The sequence below is a fragment of the Syngnathus acus genome, chromosome 21, assembly GCF_901709675.1.
Source record: "Syngnathus acus chromosome 21, fSynAcu1.2, whole genome shotgun sequence".
NCBI classification, from domain to species: domain Eukaryota; kingdom Metazoa; phylum Chordata; class Actinopteri; order Syngnathiformes; family Syngnathidae; genus Syngnathus; species Syngnathus acus.
In genome coordinates, this window is record NC_051105.1 from 5,604,734 (window position 1) to 5,623,014 (window position 18,281).

Below are 18,281 nucleotides of genomic sequence, written 5' to 3' on the forward strand. Positions count from 1 at the left end.
CAATCTTTCAGTGGATTCTCTTAGCTCACTCAAAACATTCACCATGGGGATAGAATCTAGCGCAGCACAGGCCACCCAAAAAGCCAACAACCCTCAAAAAACAAAATCTTAAAAAACATGAGAAAGCCCACCAAAAGGTCAGAGGTGGCTAGAGACAGCAGTATCAGGTTTATTGGGGGGGATGCAGTTGTCTAAAGCGAGAGAAACATTCATTATTATTCCTGGACTGATCATAACACAAAACAGTTGAAGTGGAACATTAAAACACTCACTTGTAGTGAGTGATAGAAATTATGACCAGCAGGTTCGGAGTGTTGGTTTTCCGCCTGATCAACGAGGTGACGTCCATCACAGAGCCGGTCACGATGCTTCTCTCAGGTAATCATCGAGAGGTGATTCAATTTCACTTGTTGTCCGTTCCAGGCCAACCACTCATCCTGGGCCACCCTTGGTTGCGGCAGCACAAGCCCGTCGTGGACTGGGACAACGGATCCGTGCAGGAGTGGAGCAAGCGCTGCCACCGACTCTGCCTAAAGGAAGCAGCCAGCCCACTCCGACGTTCTGCCATCAGCCCTCCCAACGACCTCGCTAATGTGCCAGCCTGCTACCATGGGCTCAAGGAGGTCTTCAACAAGGCCAAGGCCACCTCACTCCCCCCACACTATAATTGTGCCCCTCCTAAAGGCTGGCTGTACTTCCTGTCCAACCCAGAGCGCAAGGCCATGGAGGAATACATTCAGGACTCACTCGCTGCTGGAATCAATCATGGATAGAAAGGAGGGCTGCATCGGCTATCGCGGACTCAGTGAAATCACAGTAGGCAATATGAGTAACTGGTGGTTCCGTTCGGCCTAACCAATGTGCCCGCTGTTTTTCAGGCATTGGTGAATGACGTCCTTCAAGGCCCCGACGCTGTATATTTTACGTAGGGCAGAATTAGAACAGCAAGCTAATGCATTTCTAATGCTCCACAAAATGGACCTGTTGAAAATGATGACATTGTTAAATACTGAAACTAAACAAACACAACAGACAAAATATTTATTAGTATTTGCATTATTCATTTATTTATTTTTGCAGTTCTTTGGACCCAAAAAAAACAATGTGATGGTCCTTTGACACTTTTTTGTATGATGTTTTTTCCCCCCCACATTGAATTAATGCCCCTAAAATAATTCTCAAAGACAAAACAGTCAAGGCCTTTTAAATCAAGAATGTGTTCTGAGCTGGACATCTTAGCAGTTGAAATTATGATTGTCTGCGTTGCAAACAAAATCAATAGAAGATAAATGACAGTCATCCACAGTTGAAACAGAATCAATAATGTACTAATCTTGACAGCATGAAAGGTGAAAAGCGTGCTGGCTTGTCTACATTATGTTCAATTCGCTGGAATCAGACTGCAGAATCTGCAGTGTCACAATGAGCTTGATGGACTTTCTAAACCAGGGATAGAAAATAGCATAAATCAGTGGGTTCAGGCAGGAGTTGAAGTAGAACAAGCAGATAATAATGGCTGAAGATGACGCATTGAGCATAACATCTTGGCCCGAGATGGCGATGCAGAAATATGGCATGATGCACACAATAAACACCACCACAACCACGCCCAATGTCCTGGCTGCTTTCAGCTCAGAACTCATGATAGTTTTGCCGCGCAATGTGACCCTCCCCACGCGGGAGCGCATGGCGCGCACCTGAGACACAGCCACAACAAACACTTTCATGTACAGAACCACAATGACAGTGATTGGGCCAATGAAGGAGAAAATGAGGTCTGTGATTCCTGCAGCGTATGTGACCACAAGCACACACTGACCTACACAAGTGATGAACCTGCCAGGTTGCTTCAGAGAGTCCATAAAACAGAGACATTGGAAAATTATCGAAAGAGACCAACACAGAAAAATACATATTTGAACTCTTATTAGAGTGACTTTGATGGGATAATGCAGAGAGTCACAGATTGCTATGTAGCGATCAACTGATATGAGCACCATGCTTCCTATTGAGGCAGACGTTATCACGTAATTCAGAACATAATACACAACGCATATCAGGTCACCAAAAAACCAACAATCGTCAAGAAGGAAAATCTGAAACAACAAGAGGAAGCCCACCAAGAAATCCGAGGTAGCCAGCGAAAGCAGCAGCAGGTTTGTGGGAGTATGCAGTTGCCTAAACAAAGAGAAATTCTCGTTAAAATGTCTGGATTTGGGCAGAAGGCATAATAGTGCAAGTAGAAAAGAAGCACAATGCATCACTTGAAGTGAGAGATGGAAATGATGACCAGCAGGTTCAGAGTGACGGTGATCAGAGAGATGGCAGACAGCAGGATGGAGGAAAGAGCGGCGGTCGAGGGATCACGCTGCGTCCTCCTGCAAGAAGTATTGGCGAGCAGCGGGAAGCACAGTTCGCCTTGCTCCTGCATTGTCAGCATCAGCGAGTGCAGAAGATAGATGAGTTACCCCACAACTCAGTCAGCTCCTTGTTTCATGACGATATTCATACCTAAGGTCCAGAACATCTGACAGTAGCCACACCTCTTTCCCCTCCTCATCGGCATCATCATCATCATAATGATCCTCCCATAATTTTACTTGCCCAACTAACCATATGCAATCTTTCAGTGGATTCTCTTAGCTCACTCAAAACATTCACCATGGGGATAGAATCTAGCGCAGCACAGGCCACCCAAAAAGCCAACAAGCCTCAAAAAACAAAATCTTAAAAAACATGAGAAAACCCACCAAAAGGTCAGAGGTGGCTAGAGACAGCAGTATCAGGTTTATTGGGGGGGTGCAGTTGTCTAAAGCGAGAGAAACATTCATTATTATTCCTGGACTGATCATAACACAAAACAGTTGAAGTGGAACAGTAAAACACTCACTTGTAGTGAGTGATAGAAATTATGACCAGCAGGTTCAGAGTGTCGGTGATCACAGAGATGGCCAACAGACGCCTTCGCCCCCTATTCATATGCCCGCTCATCACCGGCACCCTCTCATTCCGGCCGGCACAGGAGTTGGGGTGCACCACCTTGTCCGCCAAGGAACGGCGTCGCCGACTGGCTGGCGGCCTCTGCCTGTACTGTGGGGGGGCCACTCATTGAGCTGCAACTTGTCCGTTATAAGGCCGGAGCTCACGGGGCAACGGGGGATCTGCGTGAGCTCGACCTGTAACGATTCTCCCGCCAGCCACCGATCCCAGCTCCAAGCCCGGTTTCTCCTCCCGAATGGGGACCAGAAGGTGGCAGCACTCCGGTGCTGAGCCAAGCATCACGGATATCGGTCTCGCCCGCCGGCTGGACATCAAATTGCTCCCTCTGCGTCCACCCACCCCAGCCCACGTGTTGGTTTTCCGCCTGATCAGCGAGGTGACGTCCATCACGGAGCCGGTCACGATGCTACTCTCAGGTAATCATCGAGAGGTGATTCAATTTCACTTGTTGTCCGTTCCAGGCCAACCACTCATCCTGGGCCACTCTTGGTTGCGGCAGCACAAGCCCGTCGTGGACTGGGACAACGGATCCGTGCAGGAGTGGAGCAAGCGCTGCCACCGACTCTGCCTAAAGGAAGCAGCCAGCCCACTCCGACGTTCTGCCATCAGCCCTCCCAACGACCTCGCTAATGTGCCAGCCTGCTACCATGGGCTCAAGGAGGTCTTCAACAAGGCCAAGGCCACCTCACTCCCCCCACACTATGATTGTGCCCCTCCTAAAGGCTGGCTGTACTTCCTGTCCAACCCGAAGCGCAAGGCCATGGAGGAATACATTCAGGACTCACTCGCTGCTGGAATCAATCATGGATAAAAAGGAGGGCTCGCTGCGCCCCTGCATCGGCTATCGCGGACTCAATGAAATCACAGTAGGCAATATGAGTAACTGGTGGTTCCGTTCGGCCTACCCAATGCGCCCGCTGTTTTTCAGGCATTGGTGAATGACATCCTTCAAGGCCCCGACGCTGTGTATTTTACACAGGACAAGATTTATTTGACTACGCCCAGCAAGCTAATGCATTTCTAATGCTCCACAAAACTGACCTGTTGAAAATGATGACATTGTTAAATATTGAAACTAAACAAACACAACAAACAAAATATTTATTAGTATTTGCATTATTTATTTATTTATTTATTTATTTATTTTTGCAGTTCGTTGGACCCAAAAAAATAACCAATGTGATGGTGCTTTGACACTTTTTTGTATGATGTTTTTTCCCCCCCCACATTGAATTAATGCCCCTAAAATAATTCTCAAAGACAAAACAGTCAAGGCCTTTTAAATCAAGAATGTGTTCTGAGCTGGACATCTTAGCGGTTGAAATTATGATTGTCTGCATTGCAAACAAAATCAATAGAAGATAAATGACAGTCATCCACAGTTGAAACAGAATCAATTGAATGTACTAATCTGGACAGCATGAAAGGTGAAACGCGTGCTGGCTTGTCTACATTATATTCATTTGGCTGGAATCAGACTTCAGAATTTGCAGTGTCACAATGAGCTTGATGGACTTTCTAAACCAGGGATAGAAAATAGCATAAATCAGTGGGTTTAGGCAGGAGTTGAAGTAGAACAAGCAGATAATAATGGCTGAAGATGACGCATTGAGCATAACATCTTGGCCCGAGATGGCGATGCAGAAATATGGCATGATGCACACAATAAACACCACCACAACCACGCCCAATGTCCTGGCTGCTTTCAGCTCAGAACTCATGATAGTTTTGCCGCGCAATGTGACCATCCCCACGCGGGAGCGCATGGCGCGCACCTGAGACACAGCCACTGCAAACACTTTCATGTACAGAATTACAATGACAGTGATTGGGCCAATGAAGGAGAAAATGAGGTCTGTTATTCCTACAGCGTACGTGACCACAATCACACACTCACCTACACAAGTGTTGGACCTGCCAGGTTGCTTCAGAGAGTCCAAAAAACAGAGACAGTGGAAAATTATCGAAGCAGACCAACACAGAAAAATACATATTTGAACTCTTATTAGAGTAACTTTGATGGGATAATGCAGAGAGTCACAGATTGCTATGTAGCGATCAACCGATATGAGCACCATGCTTCCTATTGAGGCAGACGTTATCACGTAGTCCAGAACATTATACACAATGCATATCAGGTCACCAAAAAACCAACAACCGTCAAGAAGGAAAATCTGAAACAAAAAGAGGAAGCCCACCGAGAAATCCGAGGTAGCCAGCGAAAGCAGCAGCAGGTTTGTGGGAGTATGTAGTTGCCTAAACAAAGAGAAATTCTTGTTATAATTTCTGGATTTGGACATAAGGCATGACAGTGCAAGTGGAAAAGAAGCACAATGCATCACTTGAAGTGAGAGATGGAAATGATGACCAGCAGGTTCAGAGTGAAGGTGATCAGAGAGATGGTAGACAGCAGGATGTAGGAAAGAGCGGCGGTCGAGGGATGACGCTGCGTCCTCCTGCAAGAAGTGTTGGCGAGCAGCGGGAAGCACAGTTCGCCTTGCTCCTGCATCGTCATCATCAACGAGTACAGGAGGCGAGTTGCCCCACAACTCAGTCAGCTCGTTGTTTCATGACGATATTCATACCTAAGGTCCATAACATCTGACAGTAGCCACACCTCTTTCCCCTCCTCATCGGCATCATCATCATCATAATAATCCTCCCATAATTTTACTTGCCCAACTAACCATATGCAATCTTTCAGTGGATTCTCTTAGCTCACTCAAAACATTCACCATGGGGATAGAATCTAGCACAGCACAGGCCACCCAAAAAGCCAACAACCCTCAAAAAACAAAATCTTAAAAAACATGAGAAAGCCCACCAAAAGGTCAGAGGTGGCTAGAGACAGCAGTATCAGGTTTATTGGGGGTGTGCAGTTGTCTAAAGCGAGAGAAACATTCATTATTATTCCTGGACTGATCATAACACAAAACAGTTGAAGTGGAACATTAAAACACTCACTTGTAGTGAGTGATAGAAATTATGACCAGCAGGTTCGGAGTGTTGGTTTTCCGCCTGATCAACGAGGTGACGTCCATCACAGAGCCGGTCACGATGCTTCTCTCAGGTAATCATCGAGAGGTGATTCAATTTCACTTGTTGTCCGTTCCAGGCCAACCACTCATCCTGGGCCACCCTTGGTTGCGGCAGCACAAGCCCGTCGTGGACTGGGACAACGGATCCGTGCAGTAGTGGAGCAAGCGCTGCCACCGACTCTGCCTAAAGGAAGCAGCCAGCCCACTCCGACTGTCAGGTTTATATATGCAGTAATATTGCGGTAAAGCATCGATTAGAGAACGCATGATTACATATATATACATTTTTCTAACACCGACGTTCTGCCATCAGCCCGCCCAACGACCTCGCTAATGTGCCAGCCTGCTACCATGGGCTCAAGGAGGTCTTCAACAAGGCCAAGGCCACCTCACTCCCCCCACACTATGATTGTGCCCCTCCTAAAGGCTGGCTGTACTTCCTGTCCAACCCGGAGCGCAAGGCCATGGAGGAATACATTCAGGACTCACTCGCTGCTGGAATCAATCATGGATAAAAAGGAGGGCTCGCTGCGCCCCTGCATCGGCTATCGCGGACTCAATGAAATCACAGTAGGCAATATGAGTAACTGGTGGTTCCGTTCGGCCTACCCAATGCGCCCGCTGTTTTTCAGGCATTGGTGAATGACATCCTTTAAGGCCCCGACGCTGTGTATTTTACACAGGACAAGATTTATTTGACTACGCCCAGCAAGCTAATGCATTTCTAATTCTCCACAAAACTGACCTGTTGAAAATGATGACATTGTTAAATACTGAAACTAAACAAACACAACAGACAAAATATTTATTAGTATTTGCATTATTCATTTATTTATTTTTGCAGTTCTTTGGACTCAAAAAAACCAATGTGATGGTGCTTTGACACTTTTTTGTATGATGTTTTTCCCCCCCACATTGAATTAATGCCCCTAAAATAATTCTCAAAGACAAAACAGTCAAGGCCTTTTAAATCAAGAATGTGTTCTGAGCTGGACATCTTAGCAGTTGAAATTAGGATTGTCTGCATTGCGAACAAAATCAATAGAAGATAAATGACAGTCATCCACAGTTGAAACAGAATCAATTGAATGTACTAATCTGGACAGCATGAAAGGTGAAAAGCGTGCTGGCTTGTCTACATTATATTCATTTGGCTGGAATCAGACTTCAGAATTTGCAGTGTCACAATGAGCTTCATGGACTTTCTAAACCATGGATAGAAAATAGCATAAATCAGTGGGTTTAGGCAGGAGTTGAAGTAGAACAAGCAGATAATAACGGCTGAAGATGACGCATTGAGCAGAACATCTTGGCCCGAGATGGCGATGCAGAAATATGGCATGATGCACACAATAAACACCACCACAACCACGCCCAATGTCCTGGCTGCTTTCAGCTCAGAACTCATGATAGTTTTGCCGCGTAATGTGACCCTCCCCACGCGGGAGCGCATGGCGCGCACCTGAGACACAGCCACTGCAAACACTTTCACGTACAGAATTACAATGACAGTGATTGGGCCAATGAAGGAGAAAAAGAGGTCTGTTATTCCTACAGCGTACGTGACCACAATCACACACTCACCTACACAAGTGTTGGACCTGCCAGGTTGCTGCAGAGAGTCCATAAAACAGAGACAGTGGAAAATTATCGAAGCAGACCAACACAGAAAAAGACATATTTGAACTCTTATTAGAGTGACTTTGATGGGATAATGCAGAGAGTCACAGATTGCTATGTAGCGATCAACCGATATGAGCACCATGTTTCCTATTGAGGCAGACGTTATCACGTAGTCCAGAACATAATACACAATGCATATCAGGTCACCAAAAAACCAACAACCGTCAAGAAGGAAAATCTGAAACAAAAAGAGGAAGCCCACCAAGAAATCTGAGGTAGCCAGCGAAAGCAGCAACAGGTTTGTGGGAGTATGTAGTTGCCTAAACAAAGAGAAATTCTTGTTATAATTTCTGGATTTGGACATAAGGCATGACAGTGCAAGTGGAAAAGAAGCACAATGCATCACTTGAAGTGAGAGATGGAAATGATGACCAGCAGGTTCAGAGTGAAGGTGATCAGAGAGATGGTAGACAGCAGGATGTAGGAAAGAGCGGCGGTCGAGGGATGACGCTGCGTCCTCCTGCAAGAAGTGTTGGCGAGCAGCGGGAAGCACAGTTCGCCTTGCTCCTGCATCGTCATCATCAACGAATACAGAAGGCGAGTTTCCCCACAACTCAGTCAGCTCGTTGTTTCATGACCATATTCATACCTAAGGTCCATAACATCTGACAGTAGCCACACCTCTTTCCCTCCTCATCGTCATCATCATCATCATAATAATCCTCCCATAATTTTACTTGCCCAACTAACCATATGCAATCTTTCAGTGGATTCTCTTAGCTCACGCAAAACATTCACCATGGGGATCAAATATAGCCCAGCCCAGGTCACCTTCAAAAAACAACATCTTAAAAAACATGAGAAAGCCCACCAAAAGGTCAGAGGTGGCTAGAGACAGCAGTATCAGGCTTTTTGGGGTGTGCAGTTGCCTAAAGAGAGAGAAACATTCATTATTATTGCAGTGAGAGATATAAATTATGACCAGCTGGTTCAGAGTGACGGTGATCACAAAGATGGCCGACAACAGTATGTAAGCAAAAGTGAAGGCTGAACGAGGATGCAAGAAGCTCGGCCCCATGACTCGGCCTGCTCTTTTAATGACATAGTCGAATTTTGTTAGTAACCTTGGAGGATCCAAAACAGAGGTACTTCCAACTATTTGTTGTGCAACTACTCATGATCATACGGAGGTACATGGTTAGCCACTCAGACTTGCTTAACTTGACACCTCCACCTAACCTGAAACGTTGGCTCTGTAACTATCGATGCGGTTGACGTGGTAGTAAAATAGGTGTCGATGTTTGCTTCACTGATGGGGTCCTTTAAGCTGAGACAGCAACAACAAATAAGTTCTGTCACGTGTGAAGTTATATAATACGTTCATGTCAACTATTGTTCTGTTGGAGCTCATCCCTGAAGGTACAAGTCATAATTGAACTGTCAAATGTTCTCTCGTTCTTTTGTACTAGTGTCACTTGAAATTAGAACCTAAAGACTTTGGCTTTAAGGGAGCTTTCTTTTGTCTGGAAACATTCGGCGCGCTGCTATTCACAAACAACAACCAAGCAAAACTCAGACTTTATGATTGTGATCTGGATGAACTTTGCAAATGTCAGAGAAATTGAAGACTGTTGCAGAGCTGAACTGTACAAATCACTGCATATAACAGCAATCGCTAGATAGCATGCAAATATGCTCCCTCATGTTTGCCGGCAATATCGGGGACAACGACGTCAGGGCAATCCTTTTGACTTGTATTTTTGAGGAACTGACTCGTATTTCTGAGGACCCAAACGTGCACAAAAATAGGGCCTTGCAAAAAATGGATTATTTTAAAGTCGCCATACATGAGGAGAAAAAAAAATAGGTCTGTAGCGCCCCGACAATGTTTTCTCAGAGAACCATGTCAACCCAGGGCTACAAAAACTGGGAGGCACATGGCGCATCTTCAGACTTACAAAAAAAAAAAAGACATCGGTAGCCCTTTCTAGCAGCTCGCATCTCTAGTTTTTTCCTCCTGTTTTTCCAGAAATATGTGTTTTGGATGTTTAACAGTGTTTTATTAAAAATTGTTTTGGTTTATTTTTTTCCCCCAGGTGCATTTCAATGGGCAGTCAATACTTATAGGCATTCTTTATTCCACGCAAACAGCTACTGTACATAAGATATTATTATTGCTTTATTTTATTTGCCTTCCATGAAAGTAATGTGGCTACCATTATGCATTGGGGAGGTGCTTCAGTGAGTGACTACAAATTTAGTAGCTCTGTTATACTGGATGTGGCTTTATATCTTGTATCTCATATTTGTGTGACCGAAGCTAAATTCCTTACAGATCTCTGTTGCCCTTTTAGTTAAAGCACCTTAATGTGTTGCAGAATTAATTTAAATAAATACCTTTAAATTGGAAGTACTAGACAGTAACTTAATCAACAGTGGCTGTCACGCAATGAAACGTTCCATGTCACTACATACCGTACAGTATTTATGCAAGTTGCATAACAAAGACAACATGTGACAAGCACTGCTAAAGATAATTACTTTTTCACCTTCCACTTCAGAGATAATTACCAACTTCACCACCGTACGACGACAACAATACTTTTGCAATGGAATGTTGAGTGACACAAGGCAAGTCTGTAACAAAAAGACACAAAGCCAGTGTGTCCTGAACTAACTAAAATGAGTCACAGTTGATGAAACAGCTACCCAATTTGTGTTGCTTTTGCTTGGCAGCCCCGTGATTAAAGAATTCACGTCAGGAGAGTGGAATTACACCTTGACTATGACAGCATACACTGACCCTGACAGAACACAACTCATAGAATTAAGCACTAGTGTCCAGCTAAATCAGAAGATCTGGGTGGAGATCAAGGCCTATGGACTGGATGGGAGTTCCATTTTGCTGGTGACAGAGTCCTGCTGGGCCACCAATCAGTCAGCTTCAAACGGAAGCCTTCGATATGACCTCATCAGTGCAGGGTCAGTCTCGCTCAGAAGATCATCAAAGATGTCACCCTTAGCCGTCCACGTCATGTCTGTGATGCTGTTTCCGAGCAGATGTCCCAACCCTGCAGATGGGACGATCAAGATGGAAGGCAACGGAGAAGGAACATCAAACTACTTCTCCTTCAACACGTTCAAGTTCTCCGACAACAACAATGAAATGTTTCTTCATTGCAAAGTAGAGCTGTGTGTCCAACAGGGAGACTCTTGCAGTCCGGTAATTTTGAGTTTGCCGTCATTAATAATACCAAGCCATGGAATTCAGCCACTGATTTAAATGCTTTTTTCAGAACTGCAACAATGCAGGGAGAAGACGGCGATCTGTGCCTACCACTGTTGATGATGGAGGTCCTTCTATCATCACTATGGTCTGGACTTAAGAGGTGAGTGACTTTCACCACATCTCTGGGTGGCCTCAAGTAATTCTGCTAAATGCTATTGCTAAAGCTAATACTCCCACAATTGTATCAAGTTGTTATGGCATCATTGATGCTATCTCTCACTTCAAATTGTTGCTCTTTTGCCATCAAATTATTCTTTATAATTGTATGTGTTTGTGCTTTGACATGTTTTGTTGTCTTTGCACCACAGGAACTGCACAAACCCATCAATTTAGCGGTCATCCTTGCTTTCTTAATAAACTTCTTGTTGCTGCCATGTGCATTTTCTATCCAATGCTGGTGATTTCCAACTAAGGTTACGCAACTGCTGCAAATCTGTAGCCCTCTGCACTGCTCTAACAAAGTTACACTTCATATTCGCAATGATGCAGTTTGTAAGTATTTAACGAATACTAATAACGAATAATAATAATATCCATCCATCCATTTTCTGAACCGCTTAGTCCCCACGGGGGTCGCGGGAGTGCTGGAGCCTATCCCAGCCGTCATCGGGCAGTAGGCGGGGGACACCCTGAACCGGTTGCCAGCCAATCGCAGGGCACACAGAGACAAACAACCATTCGCACTCGCACTCACACCTAGGGACAATTTGGAGTCTTCAATCGGCCTACCAAGCATGTTTTCGGGATGTGGGAGGAAACCGGAGTGCCCGGAGAAAACCCACGCGGGCCCGGGGAGAACATGCAAACTCCACACAGGGAGGGCCGGAGGTGGAATCGAACCCGCACCCTCCTAACTGTGAGGCGGACGTGCTACCCAGTGCGCCACCGAGCCGCCATTAATAATAATATCTTTGAGACAATTTTCTGACACTTATATAAAATTTTTATATAGTACAGTACAGTCAATAATACTAATTACATGATTTTCCCATAAAGTCAAAGTCAAAGTCAAAGTCAGCTTTATTGTCAATCCCTTCATATGTCAAGACACACAAAGAAACCGAAATTCCGTTTCCTCCATCCCACGGTGACGAGACATACAAGTAGGCGACACAAAACAAAAACAAGAAGGCACAAACCATAAATAATAAATAATAAATAAAATAAAATAAAATGAGCGATGAATAAAAACAGACCAAAGATAGTAAAAGCTACACATCAGTGCAGTAAAACCCTCCATTAGCAGCATTGAGACACATTTGCAGCCTCATTAAATGAGGTGACACCATTTTCGAGCACAAACCACAATATAAACATGTACATTTTGACATAATACAACAATAACAATCTAAAATATAATGTTACATATTGTGTTGTATTGAACGTAGTCTTCTTTACAGGAAAAAGTACAATATTTCCACAAGATGACATACTAATGTAATGGTAGAACTTATTTTTTAACTCACAAACACACGAGTGTAAATGTCATTATTCACTATTTGCAGTAAAATGCTAGATGATATTAATTGCAGCAGTAAATGTGTCAATTTAAATTTGTTGTACTGTTCTTCAATGTTCGATAACAAATGTAAGAAATTGTCACTTTTGTTTTTCTAATTAGCAGCAAATTGTGGTTACTGTCGGTTTCAAGTTGAACGTGTCATTTAGGTGTTTGACTGGGGAGTCATTAGGAACATGTGTTGTGCTAACTTTGACTTGTTTGTCTGTGCAATGCTTGCATCATGACATGTTTGTTTCACACCTTTAATTGCAGCAGCCATGTAATTAAGGGGCATTGTGTTGCGTGCGTGCGTGTTTGTGTGCGTGTGTGTGTGTTTGTGTGACAGTTTCACACCTAAATATGATGAAACAAAAACACAAATGCTTTAAGTGTAATAAAGTTTGTGCACAAGTACACAATACAACAACTTCTTGTTGAGTCTACATCGACACACAAGCACAAATAAGCTCATCATGACTACATTCTGATAAATGTTTTTTTTTTTTTGTTCTATTCTTCCACCCACGCAAATAATGTACAGTGTTCCCTCAATTATTGTGGTCATGTTCCAAACAATGCCAACAACAAATGAATTCTGGGAAGGAGTGGTTGACTTTTTTTTTTTTTTCAAAATTAAATTCATTTTAAATTTTTACACCGTTATGAGCCACCCTATAAAGGTTTTTTTGGGGGGGTTTTCTAACTAGAATCCCACCGTGCGTTTTAGTGATGTGCATTCCAGTTCTTTTAAGTGAACTGAATCTTTAGAATCAGTTCACTCAAAAGATTCGTTTAAACGAATCGTTCAACGAATCGTCCCCCCCACCCACACTGATCCTTTTTTTTTTTTCCTTTAAACTTCAATAACGCACACAACTAAGCAATACACCAGACAAAAAACAATCAAGTAAACACGGTAATGTCGACAACGGCAACGCACACATTTTTCTCTATATTACAACATCCCGTGGGAACAACATATACGTTAAACAATACAACTAAAATTTTTTTTATAATAATTGGCTCGGTTATTCACACATTTCTTTCTATAATACACTTACACTAGTGTTGGCTCGTGAGTGAACGATTCGTTCAACACAACGAATCTTTTCAGTGAACGAGAGTGACCTAATCACTTCCTAAAGTGATTCGTTCTTTTTTCAGTTCATATGACTTCAACCAGTAGGTGTCAGTAATGCCCATTGAAGCTGGTGCCAGCTCGCCGTAAAACAAAACGAAGAAGAAAATGACGTAACTTCCCGTTCACGAACGAGTTGTGAATTGCATTTCTCGTTCACCAACGACCGAATCAGTGAGTGAGTGATTCGCATTTCCAGTTCATCGGGAGAACGGACCAGCGAGGGAACGAATCGTGACTTTCCCGTTCGCGAGCGAGTCAATGGGTCAACTGCCTTCCTTCCTTCCTTCCTTCCTTCCTTCCCGTGCATCAACGGATCAGTCAGTGAACGTGTTGCGTCTCCCTCCTGGCGTCAACTATGTAAGCCAGAATGTCGATTTAGGATTTGCCAAGGAAAGCGTTTCTCCAAGCTAACGGCTAACTATTGCATGAAGGGATGCGCCGTTATGCAACAACGTGGAGATTATGCTTCTCTTTGGGTTATCTTGATTTTTTGGTAACACTTAAAGTAGTTTTTAAATAACGTGTATGCATATATACGCCTAAATATTGTTATCCAATATATCTACTGCAATTTCACATTGGATTTCTGCTTTGAAATTTACTTTTAATATTATTATTTTTAATAAACATTTATGTTAAAACTTGTCTGGTGTTTTATTCCTTGTTTTTATATTCGCCAATTAAAACATAAAAATCAGACATTTGGTTACTGCGTTATACGACAATATGTGTATGTATATCTATTAGATTGCTGGTTTGAAATGTATTTTTATTATTATTATTATTTTAATAAACATTAAAAACCTGTTAAAACTTGTCTGTTGTTTTATTCCTTGTTTTTATTTTTTTGGGCATGAAAACAAAAATTTGACATTTGGTTAACTGGTTTATATGACAATATGTATATGTGTTTTACGTTGTGTAATATGTGTTGGTGTCCCCCAAAATAAAGAGCAAGTAGTCAAATACACATTCTTGACACGTACAAAAAATGCATAAAGTTATTAGGTACACCTAAAAATGGTGGTGTACCTAATGGAGTGTCCGCGTGACGTCACAGATCAACCAGCCAATCAGGAGGTGGGGGTGAGGGCGGGTGTGGCACTTTTCACTTTCAGTTCAGCTTTGGCAATGATTTTTCCCTAATGAACTGGCCTGTTATTAGGTACACTTGAAAATGGCGGTGTACCTAATGGAGTGTCCAAGTGACATCGCAGATCAAACAGCCAATCAGAAAGTGGGGGTGAGGGCGGGTGTGGCACGTTTCACTTTCAGTTAAGCTTTGGCAATGATTTTTCCCTAATGAACTGGCCTGTTATTAGGTACACTTGAAAATGGCGGTGTACCTAATGGAGTGTCCAAGTGACATCACAGATCAAACAGCCAATCAGAAAGTGGGGGTGAGGGCGGGTGTGGCACTTTTCACTCAAACCAGGGGTGTCGACCTCCAGTCCTCGAAGGGGCCGCGTTCCAATATGTTTTCCAAGTTACCCTCGTTAAACACACCTGCGTGAAAACCTTTGGTCATTTTCACGTTCTGCAGGAGCTAAAAGTTTTCACGCAGGTGCACTTAACGAGGGAATCTTGGAAAACATGTTGGAATGCGGCCCGAGGACTAGAGCTTGACACTTGTGACCTTTGACCATGATATTTCCCTAATAAAGTGGCCTGTTATTAGGTACACTTGAAAATGGCGGTGTACCTAATGGAGTGTCCGTGTGATTCCCTCGTTAAGCGCACCTGCGTGAAAACGTTTGGTCATTTTCACGTTCTGCAGGAGCTAAAAGTTTTCACGCAGGTGCACTTAACGAGGGAATCTTGGAAAACATGTTGGAATGCGGCCCGAGGACTAGAGCTTGACACTTGTGACCTTTGACCATGATATTTCCCTAATAAAGTGGCCTGTTATTAGGTACACTTGAAAATGGCGGTGTACCTAATGGAGTGTCCGTGTGATTCCCTCGTTAAGCGCACCTGCGAGAAAACTTTTGGTCATTTTCACGTTCTGCAGGAGCTAAAAGTTTTCACGCAGGTGCACTTAACGAGGGAATCTTGGAAAACATGTTGGAATGCGGCCCGAGGACTAGAGCTTGACACTTGTGACCTTTGACCATGATATTTCCCTAATAAAGTGGCCTGTTATTAGGTACACTTGAAAATGGCGGTGTACCTAATGGAGTGTCCGTGTGATTCCCTCGTTAAGCGCACCTGCGTGAAAACTTTTGGTCATTTTCACGTTCTGCAGGAGCTAAAAGTTTTCACGCAGGTGCACTTAACGAGGGAATCTTGGAAAACATGTTGGAATGCGGCCCGAGGACTAGAGCTTGACACTTGTGACCTTTGACCATGATATTTCCCTAATAAAGTGGCCTGTTATTAGGTACACTTGAAAATGGCGGTGTACCTAATGGAGTGTCCGTGTGATTCCCTCGTTAAGCGCACCTGCGTGAAAACTTTTGGTCATTTTCACGTTCTGCAGGAGCTAAAAGTTTTCACGCAGGTGCACTTAACGAGGGAATCTTGGAAAACATGTTGGAATGCGGCCCGAGGACTAGAGCTTGACACTTGTGACCTTTGACCATGATATTTCCCTAATAAAGTGGCCTGTTATTAGGTACACTTGAAAATGGCGGTGTACCTAATGGAGTGTCCGTGTGATTCCCTCGTTAAGCGCACCTGCGTGAAAACTTTTGGTCATTTTCACGTTCTGCAGGAGCTAAAAGTTTTCACGCAGGTGCACTTAACGAGGGAATCTTGGAAAACATGTTGGAATGCGGCCCGAGGACTAGAGCTTGACATTTGTGACCTTTGACCATGATATTTCCCTAATAAAGTGGCCTGTTATTAGGTACACTTGAAAATGGCGGTGTACCTAATGGAGTGTCCGTGTGATTCCCTCGTTAAGCGCACCTGCGTGAAAAGTTTTGGTCATTTTCACGTTCTGCAGGAGCTAAAAGTTTTCACGCAGGTGCACTTAACGAGGGAATCTTGGAAAACATGTTGGAATGCGGCCCGAGGACTAGAGCTTGACACCTGTGACCATTGACCATGATATTTCCCTAATAAAGTGGCCTATTATTAGGTACACTTGAAAATGGCGGTGTACCTAATGGAGTGTCCGTGTGATTCCCTCGTTAAGCGCACCTGCGTGAAAACTTTTGGTCATTTTCACGTTCTGTAGGAGCTAAAACTTTTCACGCAGGTGCACTTAACGAGGGAATCTTGGAAAACATGTTGGAATGCGGCCCGAGGACTAGAGCTTGACGAACGATTCGGTGAACGATTCTTTTGAACAAATATTTTGAGTGAACCGATTCTAAAGATTCAGTTCACTTAACTGTATTGCACACTAGAACAAAACAGTACATGCAACTGTGCGTTACCAGGTCGAAATCGCCGACTGGTTAGTAACACGGGCTCTTGCTCGGTAAGGACCCGGTTCGATCCCAGGAGCGACAATATGCCTAAATGTGCTTTCATAGTGCAATTAATCATTATTTTTTACATCGTGTCGTGCACCTATTGAAGTGTCCATGAGGTGTACCTACACATATTGTCATATAACCCCCTTCTGCGTAGCGTCCTGTACTTTTGCGCTATGTTCTGACTGTCTGCTGTATGCACACTTGCTCCGTTTTGCTCTTATTTATTGTGTTATTTATTTATTATTTATTCATCACTCTTATTATTCATTGTTTGTGCCTTCTTGTTTTTATTTTGTGTTGTTCACTTGTATGTATATCGTGTCACCGTGGGATAGTGGAAACGTAATTTCGTTCTCTTTGTGTGTCTTGGCATGTGAAGAGATTGACAATAAAGCAGACTTTGACTTTTTTACCTTTGATATAAAGCAGTTAACCAAATGTCAGATTTTTATGTTTTAATTGGCGAATATAAAAACAAGGAATAAAACACCAGACAAGTTTTAACAAATGTTTATTAAAAATAATAATATTAAAAGTAAATTTCAAACCAGCAATCCAATGTGAAATTGCAGTAGATATATTGGATAACAATATTTAGGCGTATATATGCATACACGTTATTTAAAAACTACTATAAGTGTTATAAAATCAAGATTACCCAAAGAGAAGCATAATCTCCCCGTTGTTGCATAACGGCGCATCCCTTCATGCAATAAAGTTAGCCGTTAGCTTGGAGAAAACGCGCATAAAAGAAGTGGTGTTTCAGTGAGTGGTCCTTTCTTTACATTCAGGCTTACATCGTTCACGCCAGGAGACGCAACACGTTCACTGACTGATCCGTTGATGCACGGGAAGGAAGGAAGGAAGTCAGTTGACCCATTGACTCGTTCGCGAACGGGAAAGTCACGATTCGTTCCCTCGCTGATCCGTTCTCGCGATGAACTGGAAATGCGAAACGAAATGTGTGACAATGACAATAAAGATCTATTCTATTCTATTCACTCACAGAACGGGAAATGCAATTCACCACTCGTTCGTGAACGGGAAGTTACGTCATTTTCTTCTTCGTTTTGTTTTACGGTAAGATGGCACCAGCTTTAATGCGCATTACTGACACCTACTGGTTGAAGTCATATGAACTGAAAAAAGAACGGGTCACTCTCGTTCACTGAAAAGATTAGTTCTTTTGAACGAATCGTTCACTCATGAGCCAACACTAGTGCGTTTCAATCAAAGGTGCAATGCTGATGAATTCATGTGATTT

At 43.3% G+C, this 18,281-nt stretch overlaps 4 protein-coding genes across 4 annotated transcripts; 1 reads left to right on the forward strand and 3 right to left on the reverse strand.

The window, feature by feature from the left end:
• Nucleotides 1-1,342: 1,342 nt before the first annotated feature.
• LOC119115187 (trace amine-associated receptor 13c-like) lies at nucleotides 1,343-2,463 on the reverse strand. The gene is made up of 2 exons (XM_037239467.1): nucleotides 2,265-2,463; nucleotides 1,343-2,178 (listed from the first exon to the last, which is right to left on the reverse strand). Exons 1-2 carry the CDS (start codon nucleotides 2,438-2,440, stop codon nucleotides 1,371-1,373), a joined length of 984 nt encoding a protein of 327 aa, XP_037095362.1. The 5' UTR covers nucleotides 2,441-2,463; the 3' UTR covers nucleotides 1,343-1,370.
• A 1,729-nt stretch (nucleotides 2,464-4,192) lies between these two features.
• LOC119115182 (trace amine-associated receptor 13c-like) lies at nucleotides 4,193-5,600 on the reverse strand. Its single transcript, XM_037239463.1, has 2 exons — nucleotides 5,343-5,600; nucleotides 4,193-5,256 (listed from the first exon to the last, which is right to left on the reverse strand). Exons 1-2 carry the CDS (start codon nucleotides 5,516-5,518, stop codon nucleotides 4,449-4,451), a joined length of 984 nt encoding a protein of 327 aa, XP_037095358.1. The 5' UTR covers nucleotides 5,519-5,600; the 3' UTR covers nucleotides 4,193-4,448.
• Nucleotides 5,601-7,060: 1,460 nt separating this feature from the next.
• On the reverse strand, nucleotides 7,061-8,260 carry LOC119115430 (trace amine-associated receptor 13c-like). Its single transcript, XM_037239888.1, has 2 exons — nucleotides 8,068-8,260; nucleotides 7,061-7,981 (listed from the first exon to the last, which is right to left on the reverse strand). The coding sequence occupies exons 1-2, from the start codon at nucleotides 8,241-8,243 to the stop codon at nucleotides 7,174-7,176; spliced, it is 984 nt and encodes a 327-aa protein (XP_037095783.1). The 5' UTR covers nucleotides 8,244-8,260; the 3' UTR covers nucleotides 7,061-7,173.
• A 2,107-nt stretch (nucleotides 8,261-10,367) lies between these two features.
• LOC119115431 (uromodulin-like) lies at nucleotides 10,368-11,342 on the forward strand. Its single transcript, XM_037239889.1, has 4 exons — nucleotides 10,368-10,643; nucleotides 10,722-10,884; nucleotides 10,958-11,050; nucleotides 11,259-11,342. The coding sequence occupies exons 1-3, from the start codon at nucleotides 10,447-10,449 to the stop codon at nucleotides 11,045-11,047; spliced, it is 450 nt and encodes a 149-aa protein (XP_037095784.1). The 5' UTR covers nucleotides 10,368-10,446; the 3' UTR covers nucleotides 11,048-11,050; nucleotides 11,259-11,342.
• Nucleotides 11,343-18,281: the final 6,939 nt, after the last annotated feature.